Genomic DNA, 25822 nt, shown 5'->3' with positions numbered 1-25822 from the left:
AACATACCAGCCCAATGTGCTAAAAAAAGCAAATAAGATTTTTGGTGTCATTTTCAGTGTCAAGGCTATTTGAAATGAATACTCGTATTAACCTCAGACAAGTAACCTAGGATACTTTGTGCAGATGTACTAATGAAACCCCATGAGAAATATTAGTGGATCTGGAAACAGTCCAGAGAATAGCAATTAAAATAATCAAAGGGGTGGAGCAACTGATGTTTTAGGAAAGACTAAAGGGATAAAGAACCTGTTCAGTCTGGAAAAATAGCTAGAGGAGTCAACAGGAGCATCAATAACAATAATAACAATGGCTAACATTTACTGAGTGCTCCCTGTGTGTGAGATTATTGTAAACAACTTGTAGGCATCATCTCACTCGATTCTGGCAACAATCTTATCAGGTAAGTACTATTATTATTCCCACTTTACAGATGAGGAAACTGAGGCACAGTGAAGTTAAGTAACTTGTCCAATCTGCCAAAGGTAGTAAAGGAGAAGCCAGGATTTCAACCCAATCTGATTCTAGGAGGAGTGGCCAAGATGGCAGAGTAGGAAGACCCTGAGCTCACCTCCTCCCATGGGCACACTAAAATTACAATCATTTGTGGAGCAACTATTGATGAGAAAGACCAGAAGACTAGCAGAAAAGATTTTCTACAGCTAAAGATATAAAGAAGGAACCCCCATGAGACAGGTAGGAGGAACAGAGACGCAGTATACTCAAGACCCGTACTCCTGGGTGGGCAACCCATAAACAGAAGGATAGTTACAATTGCAGAGGTTCTCCCCAAGGAGCAATGGGTCTGAGCCCCACATCAGGCTCCCCAGCCCAGGGGTCCTGCACCAGGAAGAGAAGGTCTCAGAATGTTTGGCTTTGAAGGCCAGCAGGCTTACTTTTGGAAGAGCCAGAGGGCTATGGGAAACAGAGACTCCACTCTTAAACGGCACACACAAAATCTCACACACTCCGGCACCCAGGGCAGAAGCAGTAATGTGAAATGAGCCTGGGTCAGACCCACGTGCTGATTTTGGAGAGTCTCCCAGAGAGGCGGGAGGCAACTGCAGCTCACCCTCGGGACATAGACACTGGCGACAGTCATTTTTGGGAACTCGTTCTACCACGTGGACACTGGTGCTATCAAGTGCCATTTTGGAATTCTCCCTCTAGCTTATTAGTGCAGGGACCTGGCCCTGCCCCTGCTCACCAGCTTGTTGGCACCAGTACCGGGACACCTCAGGCCAAGCAACTGGCTGAGAGGAGATATAGACCCACTCACCAGCAGGCCTGCTGCCTTAAGAACCCCTGAGCCCACAGCTGCCCTGGGACCCAGCCCTGTTCACCAGAGGGCCCAGGAGCCGGCCTCGCACACCAGTGCACTGGCACCACCCCTGGGACGCCCAGGGCCCTGCAGCCAGAGACCCTGGGACCTGGCCCCACCCACCAGTGGGTTGGCACTAGCCCTGGGATCACCTCCACCCACCAGTGGGTGGGCACCAATCCTGGGATCCCCAGGGCCCTGGCCCCACCCACCAGTGGGCTGACACTGTCCTCAGGACCTGGCCCTGTACACCAGCAGGCCAACACCAGCTCCGGGACACTCTGGGCCCCTTAGCCAGTGGCCTGGGATCTGGTCCCACCCACCCGTGGGCTGACACCAGCTTTGGGACTTCCAAGGCCCTGCAGCCAGATATCCGAGGAATTGGCTCTGCCCAACCAGCAAGCTGGCACTAGCCCTGGGATCCCCTGGGCCCTAGCCCTTCCCACCAGCAGGCCAACACAAGCTGTGAGACACCTTGGACTGCTCAGCTAGCCACCCCGGGTTTTGGCCCAACTCATCAGCGGGCCAGTGCCAGCTTTGGGACACCGCAGACACCACAGCCAACCTTGTCAGGAACCAGCCCCACCCACCAGCAGGCCAACAGCAGATCTGGGAACCTCGGCCCTCCAACCACCCACCCCAGAACCTGGTTCTGCCCACCAGTGGGCCAGCACTAGCCCTGGGACCCACTGGGGCTCTCAAGCCAGCAACCTTGTGACCTGACCACACCCACCAGTAGCCTACAGCCTCTGCACAAGTTAGGACCTGGCAACCAATCAGACTGGGGGCCAGCCGTGCCTACCAGACTACCCACCACAATAGAAGGACCCACACATCTCACATAGGGGGCACGCCTAGAGCATATAGCTCTGGTGACCAGAGGGGGGTGTGCTGCTGGGATGCACAGGATATCTCCTACAAATAGCCACTTATGCAAGGTCAGGAAATGTAACCAACCTACCAGGTACATAAAAATAAATACAGCAAATTAGGTAAAATGAGGTGACAAAGAAACATGTTCCAAACAAAGGAACAAGATAAAACCTCGGAAGAACTAAGTGAAGTGGAGATAGGCCATCTACCCAATAAAGAGTTCAAGGTAATGATTGTAAATATATTCAAAGAATTTGCGAGAAGATTGGATGAACAGAGTGAGAAGTTAGAAGTTTTTAACAGAGTTAGAAAATATAAAGACCTAAACAGAGATGAAGAATACAATAATTGACATTAAAAATACACTAGAAAGAATCAACAGTAAATTAGATGATACTGAGGAACGGATCAGCGAGCTGGAAGACAGAATAGTGGAAGTCACTGAAGCTCAACATATAAAATAAAAGAGAATAAAAAGCAATGAGGACAGGGACTTCCCTGGTGGTCCAGTGGTAAAGAATCTGCCTTACAATGCAGGGGTCGTGGGTTCGATCCCTGGTCAGGGAACTAAGATCCCACATGCTGTGGGGCAACTAACCCCCGCACCACAACTACTGAGCTTGCGTGCCTCAACTAGAGAGCCCATGTGCTGCAAACTACAGAGCCCACGCACTCTGGAACCTGTGCGCCACAACTACAGAGTCCATGCGCCCTGGAGCCTGCACACCACAACTAGAGAGAAGCCCGTGCGCCACAACAAAGAGCCTGCGCACCTCAATGAAAGATCCTGCATGCCTCAACGAAGATCCCTCGTGCCGCAACTAAGACCCAACGCAGCCAAAAAAAGGAAAAAATCTTTAAAAAAAGCTTAAGAGACCTCTGGAACAACATCAAGCATACTAACATTCACATTAAAGGGGTCCCAGAAGGAGAAGAGAGAGTGAAAGGGACTGAGAACATATTTGAAGATATAATAGCTGATAACTCCCCTGACCTGGGAAAGGAAACAGACACCCAAGTCCAGAAAGCACAGAGAATCCCAAAAAGGAACCCAAAGAGGACCACACCAAGATATACTGTAATTAAAATGGCAAAAATTGTACATAAAGGGAGAACATTAGAAGCAACAAGGGAAAAGCAACGTTACGTACAAAGGAACTCCCATAAGGTTATCATCTCACTTTTCAGCAGAAACTCTACAGGCCAGAAGGGAGTGGCATGATATATTTAAAGTGATGATGAAAGGGAAGAACCTACAACCAAGAATACTCTACCCAGCAAGGCTTTCATTCAGATTTGATGGAGAGATCAAAAGTTTTACACACAAACAAAAGCTAAAAAAGTTCAGCACCGGACTTCCCTGGTGGTGCAGTGGTTAAGAATCCGCCTGCCAATGCAGGGGACACGGGTTCAATCCCTGGTCTGGGAAGATCCCACATGCCGCGCAGCAACTAAGCCCATGCGCCATAACTACTGAGCCTGCGCTCTAGAGCCACAACTACTGAGCCTGAGTGCCACAACTACTGAAGCCCTCGCGCCTAGAGCCCGTGCTTCGCAACAAGAGAAGCCATCGCAATGAGAAGCCAGTGCACTACAACGAAGAGTAGCCCCCGCTCGCTGCAACTAGAGAAAGCCCGCGTGCAGCAACGAAGACCCAAGGCAGCCAAAAATAAATAAATAAATAAATAAATAATTGTCGTCTCTCAAACCTCTAAAAAAAAAAAAAAAGTGTTCAGCACCACTAAACCAGCTTTACAACAAATGCTAAAGGAACTTTTTGAGGTCGAAAAGAAAAGGCCACAACTAGAAACATGAAAATTATGAAAGGAAAAATCTCATTGGTAAAGGCAAAAACACATTAAAGTAGTAAATCAACCATGTATAAAGCTAGTAGGAAGGCTGAAAGACAAAAGTTATAAAATTATCTATATTCGCAATAATTAGTTAAGGGATACAGAAAACCAAAAGATGTAAAATATGATATCAAAACAGTAAATATGGGGGGAGGGGAGTAAAAATGCAGGGTTGTTAAAATGTGTTTGAACTTAAGAGATCAGAAGCCTAAAATAATCACATATATAGATTAAGACGTACAAACTTCCAGTTGCAAAAATAAATGAGTCATGTATATGAAATGTACAGTGTGGGGAATCTAGTCAATAACTATGTAAAATCTTTGAATGGTGACATCATAACTAGACTTATCATGGTGACCATTTTGAAATTTATAGAAATGCCAAATCACTATGTTGTATAACAGGAACTAGCATAGTGTTGTAGGTCATTTATACTTCAAAAACAAACAAACAAGGTCATAGAAAAAGAGATCAGATTTGTGGTTACCAGAGATGGGGGCTAGGGGGAGGGGGAATTGGATGAAGGCAGTCAAAAGGTACAAACTTTCAGTTATAAAAGATAAATACGTATTAGGGATGTAATGTACAACATGATAAATATAATTAACACTGCTGTGTGTTATATATGAAAGCTGTTGAGAGTATCCTAAGAGTTCTCATCATAAGAAAAAATTTTTTTTTCTATTTCTTTAATTTTGCATCTATATGAGATGATAGATGTTCACTAAACTTATTGTGGTCATCATTTCATGATGTATGGAAGTCAAATCATTACGCTGTACACCTTAAACTTATACAGTGCTGAATGTCAGTTATATCTCAATAAAACTGGAGGAAAAAAATAAAAAATAAAATAAAAAATAAACCCAATCTGATTCTTGAGCATATGCTCTTAACCACAGTAGTATAAACCTTCCAGCAAAATAATCTTAAAGATATGAATCAAGTAACCAGTCTTTTTACTAAGATTCAAAACTCAAAATACCAACACACCACTTAATGTTTTAAGAGGAAGACACATTGCTTTGTTGTTTGAATTTCTTAGACTGAGCAGACATTACTTTTGTAAAGAATAAAAATATATATATATATATATATATAAAACCCTAGTTTATATAGTAGTAAACCTCTAGAATTTGTGATCCAGGGGGGTTGTAATAAATAGCTTGAAGAAAGGTTTAGCATCTACAATAGATATAAGGCTCCTATAGATACCTATAATCGTTAGGAATGTATTTCTAGGGAAGGTGGGTTTTTGAACTAAGTAGGAAAGGACAGAGTGTGCTAGGTAGAGGGAGAATCTGCATGGGAAGTGGGTACATGGATGTGGTGTATGAAGTTACTCCTCCAGTTGGGTGGCATGTAACAAAGTTAATTAACTTGAAGACAATTCTGGGATTGCAGTGCTTTCTCTATTCAACCAACTATCCTGGGGAAACAGCGATGAGCCTTCATAAACAACATCTCCATCTCCATAGGAAACGCTTTAGAGATGGTTATCCCCACCTTTAATAACATCCACATCATTTATCCACTGTGCATGTGGACGATGGCTGTTTCTTTGGGAAAAGTAAAGGCACTTCTTGGGTCACCCAGGAATTTAAATGCTCTTTCTCATGAGGTCTGACTTTTGTTCTAAGAGCTCGTGAAAACACTGCTGCCATTAGCTGTAACTTGCACCTTTGGGATTAACTCTAACGTAGAGAACACTGCATGAGTGGACCCAAGGTACTTAGTAACTGTGGCTTAGTAAATTCCTTAGTAATTGTGACTATGAATATTTTGGCTTCCTTTCAGGGTGGAATCTATAGATGAGACAAAATCCTACCTCATGAATATGAGTTAACCATTTATTTCTAGAAAATGTAAAACTAGGTAGCTTGCACTCAGTATGTGGGTAACAGATTCAAAAGAGTGGGGAATGCATTTTAAGAGTGTAATGGAGAAAACAAAATTCAAGGCCTGGACAGAGGTCACTTCCCTGAAGACTAGGATAATGTATTGGTGGTTTATACAAATACCAGACTCCTTACTGGCTCTCTCTTTTTTCTATAACCTCATCTTTTTAAAAGAAAGTCACCAGATCTCAGCTCCTTTAAGAAACCTCCTAATCATTTTCTGCTTCAGATAAATTAATATTAACACAAGTAATTTAATAGGGTACCTGAAAAGACTAATTTCAATTTGACCATTATCAAAGCCAAAACAAAGTTTTAAGATTTTTTTTGGATCACCTATGTTTTCAACCTTGCCACCTCCCAGCGGTGGAGAAGGAAGCACTTTCCTGTTAAGTGCAGAGAGATTATTTCCTGGTTCTTCCTGATTGTGAGGTCTATAAATAGGGCTACATTTGTAAGGAATACAATATACTGTACTTGACGTTGATCAAGTACCGTGTCAACTCTTGGCTTAGAGGTGAAGAAATTGGAGAGGGCCCAGAGAAAAATAATGACTATAATTAAAGGTTTGGAAAATGGGATCCAGGACAAAAACTATATAGGTAAAGTTGAGGAAACCTGATGACTCTTGGATGCCTTCTTTATTTTCTCAATTTTTTCAGCTTTGAGGAAGCTAAAGTATGTCGGAAAATGCTTATCATCAATCAAAGTGTTACCAAAATCTAAGGGTGTGTACAAGTCCACAGGGATTTTTGAATCCAATTCAAAAATAATGGACGGACTCTCTATAGAGATTCTTTCAAAGGAGGATACATCCCTCTCCACTTCTTTCCCATAATTCATTCATTCATTCAGCAAACATTGAATGCTTACCATGTGACAGGCAACGTTCTAAGTATAGACAGAAACCTCTGTCCTCTTGGAACTTACATTCCTGGAGGAAGAGAGCTGGTAAACAATAATAACACAACAAACATAATAAATAGGTAAATTATAGAGTATGTTAGAAGGTGATATAAAAATAGAGGTGAGGGGGATCAGGAATGGAAAGAATGCAAATTTAAAAGGGTGGACAGGATAGGCGTCTAGTAGCCAGTAAGAGTGAGCAAATTGATGCAGCTAAAACATAGAATTCTGACAGGGTTAAGGGCAAAGGATGGTGGTCACACTTTGCATTTACCTTGTGATATGCAGTTTACAACATTGTGCCAACCAGTCAGGAGGCACTGGAGGAGTTGGTGGAGTTTGGAAAAAGGGGTGAATTCTGTTTTGGCCATATTAAGTGTTAAGGGCCACAGGATAGAAATAAATGATCAGCAGGGAGTTGGAAATGCAGGTCTGGAGCGCAGGAAAGACATTTGAGATAGAGATGTCGACTTGGAATCACTAATATTGACGATGGCTTAAAGCAGTGGGAATGAATAGGTGAGCTGGCCAAAGGAGAATAGAGTGGAAAGAGGTCAATGTAAAATGTCTATAGTGTAGGGGATGAAGACAAAGAAAAAAATCGAGAAAGGAGAGTATATTTTATTCTGATCAGAGAGACAGAAGATGGATGGGCCTGTGTTGTTAGCATCACTTTATTCCTCTCCTTTCATTTCTCCCTAATGTAAACTGGTTCTCTTCGTGACGAAACACTCCCGCCGCGCTACACCCTTTTGGGCGCGAATCTTTCTCATAGACCTTTTGAAGGTAAGGAGAAGGGAACTAACTTTTACTGAGTGTCCCCCGCGTGCGACGTGTTTGCGGCTCCAAATGCCGGGTGGTTTTCCTCTACACCCCACCCGCCCCCTCGCTTTCACACCCTTGCCTCCTTCCCCGGTTCCCAGTAGGCTGAAGTACAGGAAAGGTCGACAGAAAACAAAGGGCACAGCTTGAGGGAAAAGCAAAACAAACAAACAAAAATTCCCAGCCCAGCGGTAGTGAGCCAGCACTGACCGCCTTTAACCACCGCCTGCAGTGCCCCACGTTCCTCTGCCCCGCCCGGAACTCTCCACAGGCCCCGCCCCCTGCCCCGCGGTCCGCGCTCATTTGCTGGCGCCCTTCCACTCCGCTTCCCCATTGATCCGTTTGCGCCTCTTCTTTTACGCCGTCCGCTCAGCTCCGCCCCTCGCAAAGCCGCAGCGCGGCGCAGGCCCGGCCCCTCGGTACTCGCGGACTTTTTCCGTGTCGCTTCCCCTTCTTCCCGGCATCCCCCTTTCCGCTTTCTCACGGCTCTTTGGTTCTCCCACCTCTCAGGCGCTTCGCGCCCAGGGGTTCACTGACGTCATCTCTCTGCGCTGCGCGGATACCCGCCGGTGGAGGAAGGAGCAGCTCCGCCGCCCTTCGCTTCTTTTGTTGGGCTGCTACTCCTCCGGAGTCATGGCGCCGTCGCTGTGGAAGGGGCTGGTGGGCATCGGCCTCTTTGCCCTAGCCCACGCGGCCTTTTCCGCTGCGCAGCGTAAGTGCCTGAGGGACGGCGACCTCTTCCGTGCGGGACTCCGGGGGCGGCGTGTGGGCGCACCCTTGAGGGAGTGTAGGACCGCGTGTCCCGGGAACGGTCATTTGAGACCTTAGAGTTTGGGGTGACTGTGAGAAGCAGTGCGGGGCTCCCCGGTGGAGGGCTTGGAGTCTGAGTTTGAGAAGAGTGGGGCACCTGGGGTTGCAGCAGGGTTGGAAGGGGGTGTTGGGCAGAGGGCTCAGTACGGGACCGGTGGGCTGCAGGGTGGGCAGAGAGGGAATCTATCCGGGAATCCAGGACAAGTGATGTCAGATCCAGCGTGGGGCTGGCAAAGTGTCAGATCGAGGACCTCGGATGCTCATGGTCCCATGACAACTAGGTGGACAACGTCTTGGGCACTCCTGGGCTGTCCAGGCGGACTGACAAGTTAAGTGACCATTTGCCTCAGGGAGGCACTGTGATGCGGGGCAAAGAGCACCGGACTGGGGGGCTGGTTCTTAAAAACTTGCTTTACCGCTAAATCTGTGACCTTGTGCATATCATGTCCCTTCTCTGAGGCTTCATTGAGGTGGATTTTAATTCTTGCACTTTCTATGTCACAGAGTGATTGGGAAGTTTAAATGAAAAAAAAAAAGTGCTTTATCACACAAATACAATTGTATTGTCAAGAGAAAACTTGGAGTCCAGCAGAGGATGCAGTGCAGTGAGACAGCTGATCTGTTTTGAGGTGTACCTTCTCTCCGAGACCAGGAGTTAGCAAACTCTGGCATGTGGGCCAAATGCAGCCTCCCTCCTGTTTTTGCCGTGAGCTCAGAATGTTTTTAGATTTTTAATTTGTTGGGGGAATAAAGCAAAAGAATATAATTTTATGATCCATGACAATTATATAAAATCCAAGTTTCAATGTCCATCAGTGAAGTTTTATTGGCATACAGCCACGCCCATTCGTGTAGGTATGGTCTGGCTGCTTTCTAAGGGCAAAGTTGAGTAGTTACAATGGAGATAGTAAGGCCTGCAAAGGCTAAAATATTTATTCTCTGGCCCTTTACAGGAAAAGTTTGCTGAGCTCTTTCCTAACCTATAGAGCCCATAAGGGCAGGGACAATATATATTTTGTTCATTGCTGTAATGTCAGTGCCCAGCACAATGTTCCCAACTAGGTACTCAATACATTTGTTGAATGAAGGAAAGAAATTCAGAGTTGAACTTTATTCCTTTATTTGCTACATTACTTTCCATCTTCAGGAATAAAGTAGAAAATGAAATGTGAATTCCTCAAAGCTCCAATTGTTTTCAAGATAAAACCTTTTGTTCTATTTATTATATATAATTAAAATGATCCAATTATTAAAGTTACTTTTTACATACAGGTATTATGACAACATTTGTCTGGCAGAAATTCAGCTTTATTTTTTTTTAATTTATTTTGAAATTTTAGATTTACAGAAAGGTTGCGAAGATAGTACAGAGAGTTACTGTATACCCCTCACTCAGTTTCCCCCATTGGTAACACCTTACATTACTATGTTATAATGTCACAACTAGGAAACTGACATTGGTATAGTACTATTAAGTAAAGTCTAGCTTTTATTTGGATTTCACCAGTTTTCCCATTAGTGTCTTCTTTCTATTCCAGGAATCAATCCAGAGTATCATATTACATTTAGTTGTCATGTTTCCTCAGGCTCCGCTTTCTGTGACAGTTTCTCCAAAACTCCAATCTTGAATGGCAACAATAATAATAGCTAACATTTATTAAGTGCTTACCATGTGCCAGGCACTGAACTAAGCATTTTACGTGCATTATGTAATTCAATACTACCAAAAACCCTGGGAGGTAGATACTATTGTTATTATCGTCTTTGAAAGATGAAGAAATTGAGACATACTGCTAGGAAACTTGTGCAAAATTACAGAGATAAATGGTGGGGCTGGGCTTCAAAGACAAGCAGTTTGATTTTAGAGCCTGTGTGCTACACTGCTTGGTAAAATTCAGTCTTCAGTAATTGGTTGAAATTGCGCTGTGCTTAGGTGCTAGAAGGTGCAGTGATGTCCTGAGGGAGTTCAAAGTCAAGTGGAGAAACAAGTGGATCAAGCAACAATCACCATAAAGTGATATAGATGCTATGCTAAAAGTATGTAAAATACATGGAGATGGGAGTAGTCATTTTTCAGGGGGTGGGGGGAAGGGGTTAAGAAAGGTACCTAGAGTCTGGCTGATCAAGTGTGGTCTTTAGACCAGCATCTTGGAAATCATCTGGGAGCTGGTCAGAAATGCAGAAATTCAGAGCCCCCCACCCCAGATCTATGGAATCCGAATCTGCTTTTTAATAAGATCCCCAGGTGATTTGTATGTACATTCATTTTAGAATAGCTGCCCTAGAGGAGATTAGGATACAGTGGTACTGCGTCATTTTCTACAATAGACTTCAGCTGTAAAATCTTACTGTCCTAGAGCAAGGAGATAGATGACTGAAGTCCAACCCCTTCATTTTACAGATGAGGAAATGCCCTGCTAAAGCTAGAGTCAGATTATGCTTCATGCAAAAAAGAAAGGTAGCTGGGAATTGAACAGGCAGTAGGAAGTTAGCCAAAACCTATTTGGGTATTGGTTTGATTTTTCTTTTACACCTGTCCTTATGATGAAACCTGTGAGATAAAACTTAAGAAATGTCTCTAAACACATTCTCTTTTAAGAGTCAATGCATGCTCACTCACAGTAATTTGAGGTTTTAAGCATGTTATTAGGTAGGGATTGTGCAAGATTCCTCTAGAATTAGGATTTTGTGTTTTTATGTGAGGTGAGGATGCCTTGTGGCATTTGTCACTGCAGTGGGACTTCTTTATAGTCCTCATGTTGGAAAGAGACCAATATTTACCTTTGAGGCTAATTGTGTCCTGTCAGGTTGTGGCAGCAGGTAGCACCCTGGGGTGCTGTGGCATGCTGGTCTTTGCCGTGACGAACTTTGTTATGGCAGAGCTCCTATCCTGTGTCTCATTTGATCTTCATATTATTACCAATTTACAGTTGCAGAAATTTAGGCAGTGAAAAGATAGATACTGTATTTTTTTGATTCTCAGGCACATTCCACCTCCCACTCCTACACTTTAACACTCTGAAATTGAGATACATGTTACAATCCACGAGGGTGTCTTACATTGAATGAGATTACGATAAATTGAAGAGCTGGTATTATGATCTAGGCTTTTCAGCTTCCAAATCCTGATCCTTTTCCTTCATACCTTGCTGCCTCCTGAGGCTAAGGCAGTAGCAGAATTATAATTAAATCATAGAAGCAGCAATTGATGTCCAGGAACTTCTCCTATTCCAACAACCCCCCAGCATATTGTCTCAGGAAAAACATTTCCATAACAATATTACTTTGTCCATATTATGTGATGGTGGTGCTATTTCAGAGTTGAGATTTTCTGTAGACTTAATTTTTAAATAATTGTGATTTCTTTGACCAGTTAGTGAAAGAATTTCAGAGAATTCTAGTTTTCCTGTAGTAATGAAAGAAAAATTATGTTTAGGTATTTCTTCCTCATATTTGCTCACTTTTCACTCTTCTCCTGTTTTATAAGGTGACAGAGCAGGTCATGATGGGAATAAAATAGTTTAAGATCAGACTGACTGCCTTAGAAGATAGAGGTTTTTGAGGAATCCAGGATTAGCATTACTTTTTGTAGCACATGTCAGTTGCTTGTTTGGTATATAGATTTGCTTGCATTTTAAGAAAAATGGGCTACAATTTCTTTAATGGTATGCTTCTGGTTTATAGATCGTTCTTATATGCGATTAACAGAAAAAGAAGATGAATCACTGCCAATAGATGTAAGTTGGTCATTTATATTCCATTAAAATATATATAACCGAATCACTTTGCCGTATACCTGAAACTAACACAATATTGTAAATCAGCTATACTTCAATAAAAAATATATATGTATGTATAGTTTAAAAATCAGCCACATAGCTTAAAATATGTTTTTAAAATTTTTTGGTTTTTTATTCTCTTAATTTTCCAGACATGAAATAGCATATCTGTTATCTACTTTTTGTCACTCATTGTAAAACCCAAAGATTTGTAAACAAAAGATTTCTGTTTGGTTTCTAGAACTTAGTTTATTTTTTTGGCCATGCTGCGCAGCTTGCAGATCTTAGTTTGCAGGATCTTAGTTCCCTGACCAGGGGTCGAACCCGGGCCCCCTGCAGTGAAAGTGTGGAGTCCTAACCACTGGACAGCCAGGGAATTCCCTAGAACTTAGTTTATAATAGTCTTTCTAGAAGTTGCTCTGTCTGTAGTGTGAGATGGACTTAAGTTGATTATTTGACTTTTTTTTTTTTTAGAAAGTTCCTTTTATACATAAAGTTTAAAAACAAGTAAAACTAACAAAACATTGTTTAGGGACAGATACATAGGTGGTAAAACTAAAGAAAAATAAGGAAGTACTTTTTTTTTAAAGCTGAAATAATATGTGAACTTCACTCACAGTTTTTTATCTTTATTGGATTTTTGTTTTGTTTTTTTTGCCTGTGCCGTGTGGCTTGCGGGATCTTAGTTCCCCGACCAGTGATTGAACCCGTACCCCCTGCAGTGGAAGCACGGAGTCCTAGCCACTGGACTGCCGGGGAAGTCCCCCCCACCTTTTTTTAAATCTTTATTGGATTTTAAAGAACAAAAGTAGTAAGTTCTTTGTAATAGAATCAACCAGTAAGTGTTAAAAGTAAAACTGACCCCATACAATTAAAAAAAAAACTGACCCCATTGCTCACAGTTCTACCTCTACTCCCAACAGTTTGGAGTATATCAGTAGTTTAGTTTTCTTCTATGCATAAACAACATTATCTTTGTGTATGTATAGTTTTACGTAATCAAAACACAGAGTGTTTCTTTTAAAAAAGTTATGTGTATATATGTATACTTTCATAACTAGCTTTTTATTACTTAACAATTTATCTTGACATATTTTCATGACAACTCATAGATTTACCACATCCTTGTTAATGATGCCTATGACTGCATTGTATGAAATGGGTCTTGGTACACTGGTGGTGGGGATGTAAACCAGTATAACAGATGACATTAGATTTTAGTTTAGAAAGAGTAGTAGCCTGTGGCTAATTTTGACTTTAATTGTCATAATTAAAGACACGGTAGATGTGGCTATTAACTCATTCTCCCGTCACCTTTGTTTTGTGGTAGATGCGCGCACACACACACACGCACACACACATATACACACTCATTTATATCTATTTAAAATAACTTTCTTCTGTTTACAAATGGGAAAATTTGAAAAATACAGAAAATCACAATCAAGAAAATAAAATATGCCTGTAATCCCATGTTGGTTAATATCAAACATTGCAAGTTTTTGCTTGCATAACCTCTTTGGAAAGCAGTTTCGTATTACCTAATAAAGTTGAATTTGTGTATACTCTACGCCAGTGGTTGCACTGCCGTGTGCCAGGAGACATACACAAAGATATCCATCCTGATGTTGTAAAAGTCACAGACAGGAAACGGCCCACATAGCCATCAACAGTAGAATGTATAAATTGTGGGATTTTCGTGTAATGAAATACAATGAAAATGAATGGACTACAACTATGTACTTCAACAGGGAGGAATCTTACCAAAAAAAAAAGCTCAAATGGGAAAAAGTAAGCAGTCTATGTTTTAGAGGTACATACAGAGCTGGTAAAATTATAAATAAAAGCAAGGAACTGATTAATACACAATTGGGGACAACAGTTAACTGGGAGGGAGGGTGAAGGATATAATTGGAGAGGGATACCTGGGCCTTGAAAGGTACTGGTAATGTTCTATTTCTTAAGCTAGGTGGTGGCTAAGGGGTATTCTTTTTATACTCTGTGATATTTAACAATAATACATTAAAACATTCATAGTTGCTCTAGGTGGTGGCTAAGGGGTGTTCTTTTTATACTCTGTGATATTTAACAGTAATACATTAAAACATTCATAGTTGCTCTTAGAAGCTGGTAATAGTTGATAACTGAGTTCTGAATGGCTTGGTACCTGTTTTTGCTATTTGCGCAAAACCCAGAAGTATTTTTGCAGCCGATTCACAGAACTTATAGAAGATACTGTTTTGTCTGAGTCCAAATCATTTAAAGTGAGACTCCTTGATAGGATCTAGAAGAAATACCTGTTAAGAGGCTAGAAAGAGATGGAGAGAAAATTGTAAACTTTTATAATAATATTTGTATGTTGTTTAGTAATTTCAATCTTTATACTCACAGATAGTTCTTCAGACACTTCTGGCCTTTGCAGTTACCTGTTATGGTATAGTTCATATTGCAGGGGAGTTTAAAGACATGGATGCCACTTCAGAACTAAAAAATAAGTAAGTCTTTTCCTTTTCATAGGCATTTAATTTCATGGGGGTTTTGCTTCATTTACATAATTTAAAATCTATGTTTTTTATGGTACATAAAAGTTGGTTTTGTTTTTACATTTCGATTATGCAGTTTGTATGAGTAATGAGGTAAAAAAATTGAGGCAGTGTTTGATGTGACAGGAAAAATGGAAGTTGAATGACAGGTTTTTGACATTAGAATAAGATGTTATGTTATGGTTGCTTAAAATTACTTGTTGACTGGTTGGATAGATAGGTGGATGGAAATAGATATATAGGAAGATATTCCCTCAGGAATTTTTTCCTTCTTTCTTCCCCACCTGCCTTGCTTCCCCCTCTCCTTCCTCCCTCCCTTCCCTCCCTTCCCTTTTCCTCTTCTTATCCTCTTGTCCCAGCTTAATCTTTGGAAGATTAAGAGGTTTTTTGTTTCCTCTATCACTTGAACCTAGTCTGTGACATAAACTCTGCTCTTAGGCCCTTTTCTATCCTTGGACTAAAGTATATTTGTTATTCTGCTTTCCTTTTTTCTCCTATACTACTTCTAAGCTATTTTCATGAGCTTTGCTTGCTTTTCTTTTCCGTATTTCTGACTTGCATAAAATCATCCTTTAGCTTTATTCAATTCCGTCTCTGGACTTTACCCACCTTCTTGATCCTAGAAACTTCAACACAGTATTTCCTTAGAAGAATTCACAGTAAACATTTATGTGTTAGAGGAAATTCATCCCCTTTTTACTTTTACTTTTTAATTTACATTTTAAATAGTCACATCTCAGGCTTCCCATTTTATGTTGGGGTATGCTTGGATTTTCAGGTGGGCTGACGTTGAGATTTGAGTTTTTATCAAAAGAAAAGTTCTCTTTCCTTCCAGGAAGTTAATATTTAAAAACAAACCAATACCAAAAGCCATACACTTAGGTGTTTGTGAACTTTTTTTAGACTGCATATATCTCACTGGAAAAATGAAAGGATACTCCACTATCACTACCCACTACAGTTCTTACAAAGAGTCTACCAAGAATCACATGCAAGGGGCCTAGAAAGAAAGAAGTAAAACAGAATGGCATTAAGTAGGTGGTAGCAAAATACATGAATTTAGTAGGTGGTAGCAAAATGTACGAGTTTGGACAACAGCAGGTACAGAAGGGCCAAAAGGAATTTTTCGTTGTACTTGATTCTTGGAAGACAGATCTGTACAATGATCAGATGGCTTGAATAGTGAGGGCCAGGTGAGAATAATCAAAGTTATAATCTATGTACTGTTTTTTTTTTTTAAGGACTATTTGGCATGGGCTAGTGTTAGATTTATAGAGGTGATTAAAGTTGAGCAATTATTTGTGTTTTCATAGGCATCTTGGAAGGAATGCCTGAATTAAAAAATTTGAGGGTTTTATGTTGCATTTCTGGGTTTCTTATTTTCCTTGTACAGGAAGAAAGTGAGATACAGTATGTTTACCAATTATAGTCTGATTTTATGGATTTAAACTTAGTTAAAACTATAACCCATAGCAAATTCGTAATTTATTAGAAGCCTGCTTATTTTCAAATAGGCTTTTATAAAGGTTTATCTAAAATTGATGCTTTTTTTCTTTTAAGGACATTTGACACATTAAGGAATCACCCATCATTTTATGTATTTAATCATCGCGGTCGAGTACTGTTCCGGCCTTCGGATACAACAAATTCTTCAAACCAAGATGCGTTGTCCTCTAACACATCATTGAAGTTACGAAAACTTGAATCACTGCGTCGTTAAGATTTTTACAAATTATAATAACAGAATAGGACAGGACACAGAGCTGGAATATTGGAGTTTGGGGTACAAAACACTCCCCCCCCATCAGTATTTATATTGATCTTTCAGACCTAATTAAAAAAGTCTATGACCCTTGTTTATACACTGTTAATCAAATCATGAATGCAATATAAGTTATCTGTGAAATGAGTCTTTGATCTTTCATAGAGAATTCTTTTTTCATCTAAAACAAATTCACATGTTTTGTAAAAGTCACTGTTTTGAACACATTTCTTTGAAAAATGGTGGTTTTGTAATTATTTATTTTCTTAGATTTCTTTTCTTTTGCACTACAGTTTTCAGGATCCTTTTGGAGATAGTGTGACTACTGCATTTTGCAGCATGAATGCTAGTAAAATGGTCTTAAGTTCTTAACAACAAATGGACTTCTCTAAAGAGACCAAAATGGTGACTTATCAGTTTTTCTTATGCCCCCTAAAAAGTGGCTCTGCTTCAGCAGATACTTGCCAGTTTTTAATTTATCCATTACTTCTCACCCTACCCCGCTCCCATATACCTCCTAACATCAGTCTTGTTTCATCACTTCTCTGGGGTTCTGTGTGCAGCGAGCAATTTTTGTGTCAGAAATCCTTTGTCATAACAAATATATTTAACAAACTCAGCTTGCTGTAAAGCTACTTGTGTTCTCTTCATTTATTGGTAAAAAATGTCCCGAATTGATTGTGTAGTGTAAGAATAGTTGAAGATAGACCAAAAAGACCATCCACGAATTAATTATCCTGCTTGTGTAGAAGAATAGTAATCACTGAGGAAAACTGATTACTTGTCATTAGGCAGTTTAACTTATTCAAAATCTCTGTTATTTTATTGCATACTAAACTAGTGAATTAGTAAAAATAAAGGAAACCTCATTAAAGGTAGACTTCAACGGAATTGGGCCAAATATGTTCTAAATATTTGGAACTCATGTCTTTAAAAAAAATTAAGGTCATTGAAGAAATTGTTTCATAGCTTCTGATTTGTTTTCCATCTTCATTGTATGTTGCTGAAGGTGAGGATGAGGGTACAGAGAAGAATTTTTTTAGAAACAGTAATTTAAGTTTTAGGGGAATTTGGCTAGCTCTTTGATCTGCAGGAAGCTTAACATTTCTACATTTCTTCTTAGAAAACATTGCTTTTGTTGAATCATACAGGTATGGAAACATTGCTTTTGTTGAATTGTATAGGTATAAAGGGAATAACTGTATGCAGATTTGAAAAGGAAATGTGCTTTAGGCAAGAGTCATGAGATGTCCTTATCCCTGAAGGCATTTTTTTCCATTAGTAATGAACCTCAGCTCTTCTGCCTGGTAACGCAGCCTGAAATACAAGATTATTTTGTCATTGGGTTTTTATCCATTGTTTAATTTTGTTTTACCAACCCAATCTGTGGAACACTGACTCTGCTCTCTAAGGAGAACAAAGTTAGAAATCTGTTGAAAACCTAAAATAATTTAGAAATGAGTTTAAAATGTGAAGTCAGGGGTTAAAGTGGTTGTATTTAAATCAGAACAGTGTATGAGAAACAAGCTCCTTACGTCAGGCCTGTGTACCGTTTCCTCAGGTATGACTTGATTCGCAAGAGCGTCTTATTTTCTTCTCTTTGGGGGCCTGTCTTCCTTTCCTAATAGGTTTTAATAATAACTTTACTGAGGTATAATTCACATACCTTACCATTCACCCATTTAAAGGGTACGATTCAGTGGTGTAATATATTCATGAAGTTGTGCAACCATGATCACAGTGAATTTGAGAACATTGCCATCAGCCCAGAAAGAAACCCTGTGCCCTTTAGTGGTTACCTGTCTTTTTCCCCCAGTGCCTCCCAGCCACTAATCTACTTTCTGTCTCTGTACATGTGTCTATTCTGGTCATTTAATATGAATGGATTCCTGCAGTATCTGGGCTTTCATGACTGGCTTCCCAAATATGGTTTTGTTCTATGTGGAGTGAGAACTTCTCCTCTTGAGAACTGTGATTGCTGTAAAAGGAAGTGGTTTGTAAAAATCAGTAGATGTAAGGAGGGAGGGTCACATACCTAACAGGTTTCTCAGTCCGTCTTATGCTGAATAGTTTTTTCTCAGAACCAAGCATTCATGATATGTTACTACTTATAATATTTTTGTCTAGTCTCTAGAATGGATATTGATATGGATAGCCCAGTCAGGAAAGTCCTGCTAAATCTGATGCCAAATAACGTGGCAAATAATTGACATAGCAGTCTTCAGTTGTGTCTCATTTTGCTAGGAGCTTGTATACCTCTGGTCAGGTGAGCTTCCCAAATTTTTTCTTTAATTTCCTCCAGTGAATTTATGCTGTCTTTTAAAAGTAGGTACCATAGGATTTGGGTGATTTGGGTGCTTCATAACAGCGCTAAATGGATTAAGTTCAGAATTCTATTTATACTACTATGAGGCAGTACTAAGGTAGCCAAAAATGTAGTCATGCGAGCTAGTTAAGCCTGCAGTTGACTATGATTTCAGTGACATTCAGAAGTGTGTACTGTTGAAGACTCTCTAGAATATAGGAAGACTTAATGACCAGGGAACCAGCCAAATGCTATGGCCTAGTGGGCCAGCTGCAGAAAATGCAGATTTGTGAATTAGAGACTGTGATGCTCTGTAACTCCCTAATGATTGTTTTCTAAGCATTGTGGCTTATTTTTGAGTGGCATGACAGCATCCCCCTGGTTGTATGTGGCCTGTTTCCATGATGTATTGAGTAGTGTTGTTTGTTGTGAGCATCGATGCCTGTAACACCAAGCTAAACACATTCTTTTGGATATGTTTCCTCTCTTTAAATGACCTTGCCCTGTCCAATAAATAAATGATTGTCTCACCCTGTTTTTGGTAGTGGTTTTTTTTTTTGTTTTGTTTTGTTTGTTTGTTTGTTTTACTTTTAATCTCATTTTCTTCTGTTTCTCTGTCCCCAGAAAAATGTAAGATCTAATTTTAATGACTGTATTTTTTCCAATGTGATGCTGTTTTACTAAATTCAGTGGATACTTTACTTTTCATTGTACATGTAAAGTCTTATCGCAATTTTATGTTTTTTTTAGAGTTGAAATAGAATGTGTAATCTCATTTATATTTATATTTATGAATTATCAAATGCCCTTTGGAGTATAAGAATATTGGTCTTTGAGTAGCAATGTCTAATCATTCCAGCACAAATGTGTTATATAGCCAAACTGCCATTACAAAATGGCAATTTATACTTAATAGGAAATCATTATGATTAAAGCATCAGGGGACAAATCTAGAGTTTAATGGAAATCCAAGAGGAAGTTCTGGTTCACAAAGCTTGGCGCTTATCTGCAGTATTTTGAAAGATAGCACTACTAGTATTCAAATCTACATAGGAATATCTCAAAATAACCTATTAATCAAGTATTCTTTTAAAAGGAAAAAAAGAAAGATAATATATGCACATGGCAAAAAAAAAAACCAGATGGTACAGAAAGGCATGAGATTAAAACTTGCTCCCTTCCCTCCTGCTCCTAATACCTCTCTCCAAAGGTAACCAGCTTTAAGTGTCTTGTATATTCTTTCAGGAAAAAAGTTATTTGCCAGCAAATATATACTTAAAAAGTTTTTACATTAATGGAATCAGACTGTATACACTCTTCTGTACCTTGCTTTTTTTGCTACCTGTGTCTTGTAAGATCTTTCTGTATCAGTATGTACAGAAATACCTCATTCTTTTTAATGACTGTGGTATTCTAATATATGATGTGTAATAAATGTTCAAACATTGATGGGCTTTCAGGTTGTTGGCAATGTTTTACTATTGCTAAACCATATTGCAGTGAACTTACTTGTACATATAATGAGATTAAACTAACAAGGTTACTTCCTAGCAATAGAATTGCTGGGTTAAAGGATAGTTTTCATTTTCAGGTCAGTATTTGTTGCCAAACTGATCTCCAGAAATCTTTGCCCAATTATGCTTCCACATATAATGTATAAGAATAATTATTTATGAGGCTCTTGCAAATACTGGGCCCTCAACTTTTAAAAATTTGATCATCTGAAAGTGAATAAATGGTATTTTGCATCTTAATGGTTATAATGCATTTTAATGAAGGAGATGGAACACATTTTCATGTTTATTGGTTACTTATATTTCATTTTCTGTGAACTGTGTGGTCATGTTCTGTTTTCTATTAGATGATTTGTTTTTTATTAGTTTGTATGAGCTCTTTGTAAGCTAAGAAAATTGGTCCGTTGTCATATGTTTAATAATATTTTCCTGAGTTTTATTTATTTATGTAGTTAAACTTATCAGTCTTTATGGCTTCTGGGATTTGTGCCTTGCTTTAGAAAGGCCTTCTTTACATTTAAGAATAAATTTAATGTATTTTTCCAGTACTTTTAAGTTTTTTTTTTTAACCTTTAAATCTTTGCTTCATTTGGAATTTATTTAGGTGGAAGGAGTGAGGTAAGAATTCAAGATTTTTCTCTTCCAAATAGCTATCTGGTTATTCCAACCCTATTTGTTGACTTTTTTCCACATTGATTTGAAAAACCATCCCTCATACATTGTTTCCATATATATTTAGATTTGTTTCTGAACTCTGCAGTCTTTTGCAAAAATTACCAGTCTTTTAATTATTTTAAGTTATTATGCATTTTCATATTTGGCATTGCTAGTCCATACCACAATATTATTTCAGGATTTTTTTCCTAGTTATTCTTGCATGTTTATATTTCTAGGTGAACTTTAGTATCATTTTATCCAATTCTAAAATCCTATTGATATTTTTCCTAAAATTTTATTTTGAAAAATTTCAAACTTACAGAAAGTGTGAAAGAAAAGTTTGATGAGTGCCAAAATACTTTTCATTTAGATTCACCATTCCTAACATTTTGTTACTTTTGCTTTTGTTCTCTCCAAATGTGCTTCTTTCAAAACCCTCCTGAATTGTTTGTGGTGAGTTACAGACTTCATCATAACACTTCATCACATCATGACGTTCCTAAATATGTCAGCATGCCTCTCCTATGAGAGTGAAGACATTTTCCCATTTAACCACAATACCATTCTCACACTTAAGGAAAGGATGAACCATCTAATCTATTCAAATTTACCCATGCATCCCCAGAATGACTTATAGCTGCCCCCACCAAGGTTCACAAATTACATTGGTTAGTTTGTCTCTCTAGTCTCTTTTAAATAGTCCTTCTACCTCCTTTTTAAAATGGTATTTTCTAAATAAACTTATTTTTTAGAACTGTTTTAGATTTACAGAAAAATTGGGAAGATGGTGCAGAAAATTCCCACATAGCCCGCCTCAGTTTCACCACTGGTTAACATCTTATGTTAGCATGGTACATTTGATAACAATCCTTGAACAGATATTGCTACGTTATTTTTAACTGGAGTTAATATTCGGATTTCCTTAGTTTTTAGCAAATGTCCTTTTTGTGTTCCAGGATTCCATCCAGGATACCACATTACATTTTTAAATTTCATTTTAAAATATTTATTTATTTATTTATTTGGCTGTGCTGGGTCATTTAGCTGCGATGTCTTAGGCTTCTCTTGGCTGTGACAGTTTTTTAGACTTTCCTTACTTCTGGTGACCTTGACAGTTTTGAGGATTACTGGTCAGGTATTTTGTACAATGTGCCTCTACTGGGATTTGTCCAGTGTTTTTTTTTTTTACCATAATTAGACTTGGATTATGTGTGCCATTGTTATCATACCCAGGGCACACATTTATTAACATGAATTATAACTGTTGATTTTTTTTTTTTTTTGGCTGCACCACGCAGCTTGCAGGATCTTAATTCCTCGACCAGGGATTGAACCTGGGCCATGGCAGTGAAAGCGCGGAGTTCTAACCAATGGGCTGCCAGGGAATTCCCTGTTGATGTTATTCTTGATCACCTAAAGCAGTGTTTGTCGGGTTTCTCCATTGTAGAGTCACCCTTTCCATACTGTCCTCTTTGGAAAGAAGTCGCTGTGCACAGCCCACACTTAGGGAGTAGGGAGTTAGGCTCCAGCTCCTTGAGGATGGAGTATCTACATCAATTATTTGGAATTCTGCACGGGAGGTATGTCTCTTCTCCCCGACTTGTTAATTTATTCCATATTTTATTTATATGAGTTTGGCTCATGGATATTAATTTATTTTGTACTCTGGGTTATCATGTAATACTACTTAATTTTGTTGCTGAGATTGTTCCAGTTTTGAACATTGGTAGCTCTTTCATTTGACTCTTGTGTCCCTTTGACATCACTCCCTTTGACATCACTCCCATTACTGTGGATTTTTCCCCCAGCATTTCTTACTTTCTGGCACTACGAGATGTTCCAGGCTCATCTTGTATATTTCCTTCCCCAGTCCTAGAGTCAGCCTTTTCTCCAAGGAACCTGGTTCTTTTTATTGGAGAATGGTATTAGAAACCAAGATCTGGGCCCTAGTTGTGCTCAGTTGCTTCTGGGGTTTGTCTCTTCAAGGCCCTTCCCGCTAACAGAGCAAGGAAATATATGGGTGTGTACTAACCTGTGCCTATACACATATGTATAGATATTCCTATATGTAACATCTGTATTTCAATTAAGTGAAACACAAGTTCTTACTGATGTTTGATCCACCACCACATGTATCATTCCAACCTCCTCCCCTTGCTTATCTGTAAACCACTCCAACACTGAGAGACCTGGTTCCCACCGTCTGCTACCCACTTACTTGAATTGTTTAATTCCAGTACACAAGTGAAGTGTTTTCAGAATTGTTAACACATATTCCCATGGGAAACAACTTTTTCAACCAAAGCACAGTGATTGTGTAAGTTTTTTTTGCCATTAGTTTTATAGACTCCACTCATTTCCGAAGTTACTTAGGTCAGCACATTTCCTGCCCACTCTCTTCAGTACGTTTGTTTCAAAAATTTGTAATAATAGTTAGATTGTTTTGTCACGTTCTGCATTCTATCCTGGGATTCCCCTGACCTAAATGATTTTTTAAAATATACATCAAGTTTCACTTTTTGTGATCTGAAGTTCAGTGGGTTTTGACAAATCCATGTGTTATGTATCCACAATTGCATTATCATATAGAATAAATTCACCGCCCTAAAAATCCCTTGTGCTTCACACGTTCAACCCCCTCCTTCCCCTGAGCCCCTGTTCACCACTGATCTTTTTACTGTCTCCATGGTTTTGCCTTTTCCAGAGTGTCGTATAGTTGGAATTATACAGTATGTAGCCTTTTCAGACTGGCTTCTTTCACTTAGCAATATGCATTCAAGTTTCCTCCATGTCTCTCTGTGGCTTGATAATTCATTTTTTTTTTTAACAGTGAGTCTGATGGCTTTGATTCTGAACTCCCTGTCTTTTAACAAGGAAGTTTTTTTTTTTAATTAATAGACTTTTACTTTTTTTTAAGTATTTGTTTTTTTATTTATTTATGGCTGTGTTGGGTCTTCGTTTCTGTGCGAGGGCTTTCTCTAGTTGTGGCAAGCGGGGACCACTCTTCATCGCGGTGCGCAGGCCTCTCACTATCGTGGCCTCTCCTTGCGGAGCACAGGCTCCAGACGCGCAGGCTCAGTAATTGTGGCTCACGGGCCCAGCTGCTCCGCGGCACGTGGGATCTTCCCAGACCAGGGCTCGAACCTGTGTCCCATGCATTGGCAGGCAGACTCTCAACCACTGCGCCACCAGGGAAGCCCGATAATTCATTTTTTAAATCTCTGAATAATAGTTTCTTGTATAGATGTTCCACAGTTTGTTTATCCATCACCTATTGAAAGACATCTCCAGTTTTTGATGATTATGAATAAACACTCGCATGCAGGTTTTTGTGTGGACCTATTTTTTCAAATTAGTTGGGTAAATACCAAGGTGCATGATTGCTAGATCATATGGTAAGATTATGTTCAGCTTTATAAGAAATTGCCAAGCTGTCTTCCAAAGTGGCCTTACCATTTTGCATTCCCATCAGCAATGAATGACTTCCTGTTACTCTGCATCCTCACCAGCAATTGGTATTGTCAGGTTTCAAATTTTAGCTATTGTAATAGATGTGTAGTGATATCTCATTTTGATTTACAGTTCACTAATGACAAAGGATGTTGAGCATCTTTCATATGTTTATTTGCCATCTGTATTTCTCTTTTGGTGAAGTATCTGTTTAGATCTTTTGCTTAATTTTGAAATCCGGTTGTTTTCTTACTGTTGCATTTTAAGAGTTCTTTGTATATTTTGAATACAAGTCCTTTACAGATATGTGTTTTGCAAATATTTTCTCCCAGTCCATGGTTTGCCTTTTCATTCTCATAATAATGTCTATCACAGAGAAATTTTTATTTTACTACAGTCCAACTTATCAATTTTCTCTTTCATGTATCATGCTTTTGGTATTAAATTTAAAAGCTCATTTCCAAACCCAAAGCCATCTAGATTTTCTCTTATGTTTTCTTACAGAAGTTTTATTGTTTTTCATTTTAAATTTAGGTCTATGATTCCTTTCTAGCTAATTCTTGTGAAAGATATAAGATGTGTCTAGGTTCTTTTTCTTTTTCTTTTTTTTTCATACGGACACCCAATTGTTACAACACCATTTGTTGAAAAGACTCTGCTTTCTCCATTGAACTGCCTTTGCTCCTTTGTCAAAAATAGGTCAACTATATATGTGTGGGTCTATTTCTGGGCTGTCTACTCTATTCCGTTAATCTACATGTCTACTCTTTTACCAATACCACACTGTCTTGATTACTGTAGCTTTACACTAAGTCTTAAAATTGGGTAGTGTGAGCCCTCCATCTTTGTCATTATTTGTCAGTATTACATTGGCTATTCAGGATCTTTCAACTTTCTCTATAATCTTTAGAGTCAGTTTGTCGATATCTACAAAATAATTTGCTGGGATTTTGATTGGGATTGCTTTGAGTCCATAGATCACATTGGAAAGAATTGACATCTTAATAATATTGAATCTTCCATTTTGTGAACATAGAATATCTCTACATTTATATAGATCTTGTAGTTTTCCATATAGAGATCCTGTACATATTTTGTTTGATTTATATGTATTTCATTATTTTGGTGCTATTGTAAATGGTATTCTTTTTTAAATTTCAAATTCCAGTAGTCATTGTTGGCATTTAGGAAAGCAATTGACTTTTGTATATTTACCTTGTATCTTACTCCTTTTTATCATTATTTTAAAAATTCAGGAATGGATCTTGAATTTTGTCAAATGTAATTTTGGTACTTAGTGAGATAGTCATGTGTTTTTCTCTTCTTTT

The 25822-nt window shown here is 39.1% G+C and overlaps 1 protein-coding gene across 2 annotated transcripts; it reads left to right on the top strand.

The window, feature by feature from the left end:
* Positions 1 to 8161: 8161 nt before the first annotated feature.
* MMGT1 (membrane magnesium transporter 1) lies at positions 8162 to 19408 on the top strand. 2 transcript variants are annotated; one of them, XM_082378006.1, is made up of 4 exons: positions 8162 to 8386; positions 12169 to 12221; positions 14655 to 14758; positions 16367 to 19408. In XM_082378006.1, exons 1-4 carry the CDS (start codon positions 8308 to 8310, stop codon positions 16524 to 16526), a joined length of 396 nt encoding a protein of 131 aa, XP_082234132.1. In that variant the 5' UTR covers positions 8162 to 8307; the 3' UTR covers positions 16527 to 19408. The 2 variants fall into 2 exon arrangements, with proteins under 2 accessions (XP_082234132.1, XP_082234131.1); XM_082378005.1 differs by lacking the exon at positions 8162 to 8386 and adding an exon at positions 8406 to 8812.
* Positions 19409 to 25822: the final 6414 nt, after the last annotated feature.

The sequence above is a fragment of the Balaenoptera borealis genome (genome assembly GCF_965194805.1).
Source record: "Balaenoptera borealis genome assembly, chromosome: X".
NCBI classification, from domain to species: Eukaryota; Metazoa; Chordata; class Mammalia; order Artiodactyla; family Balaenopteridae; genus Balaenoptera; species Balaenoptera borealis.
This window is presented reverse-complemented; position numbering and strand designations above follow the sequence as displayed.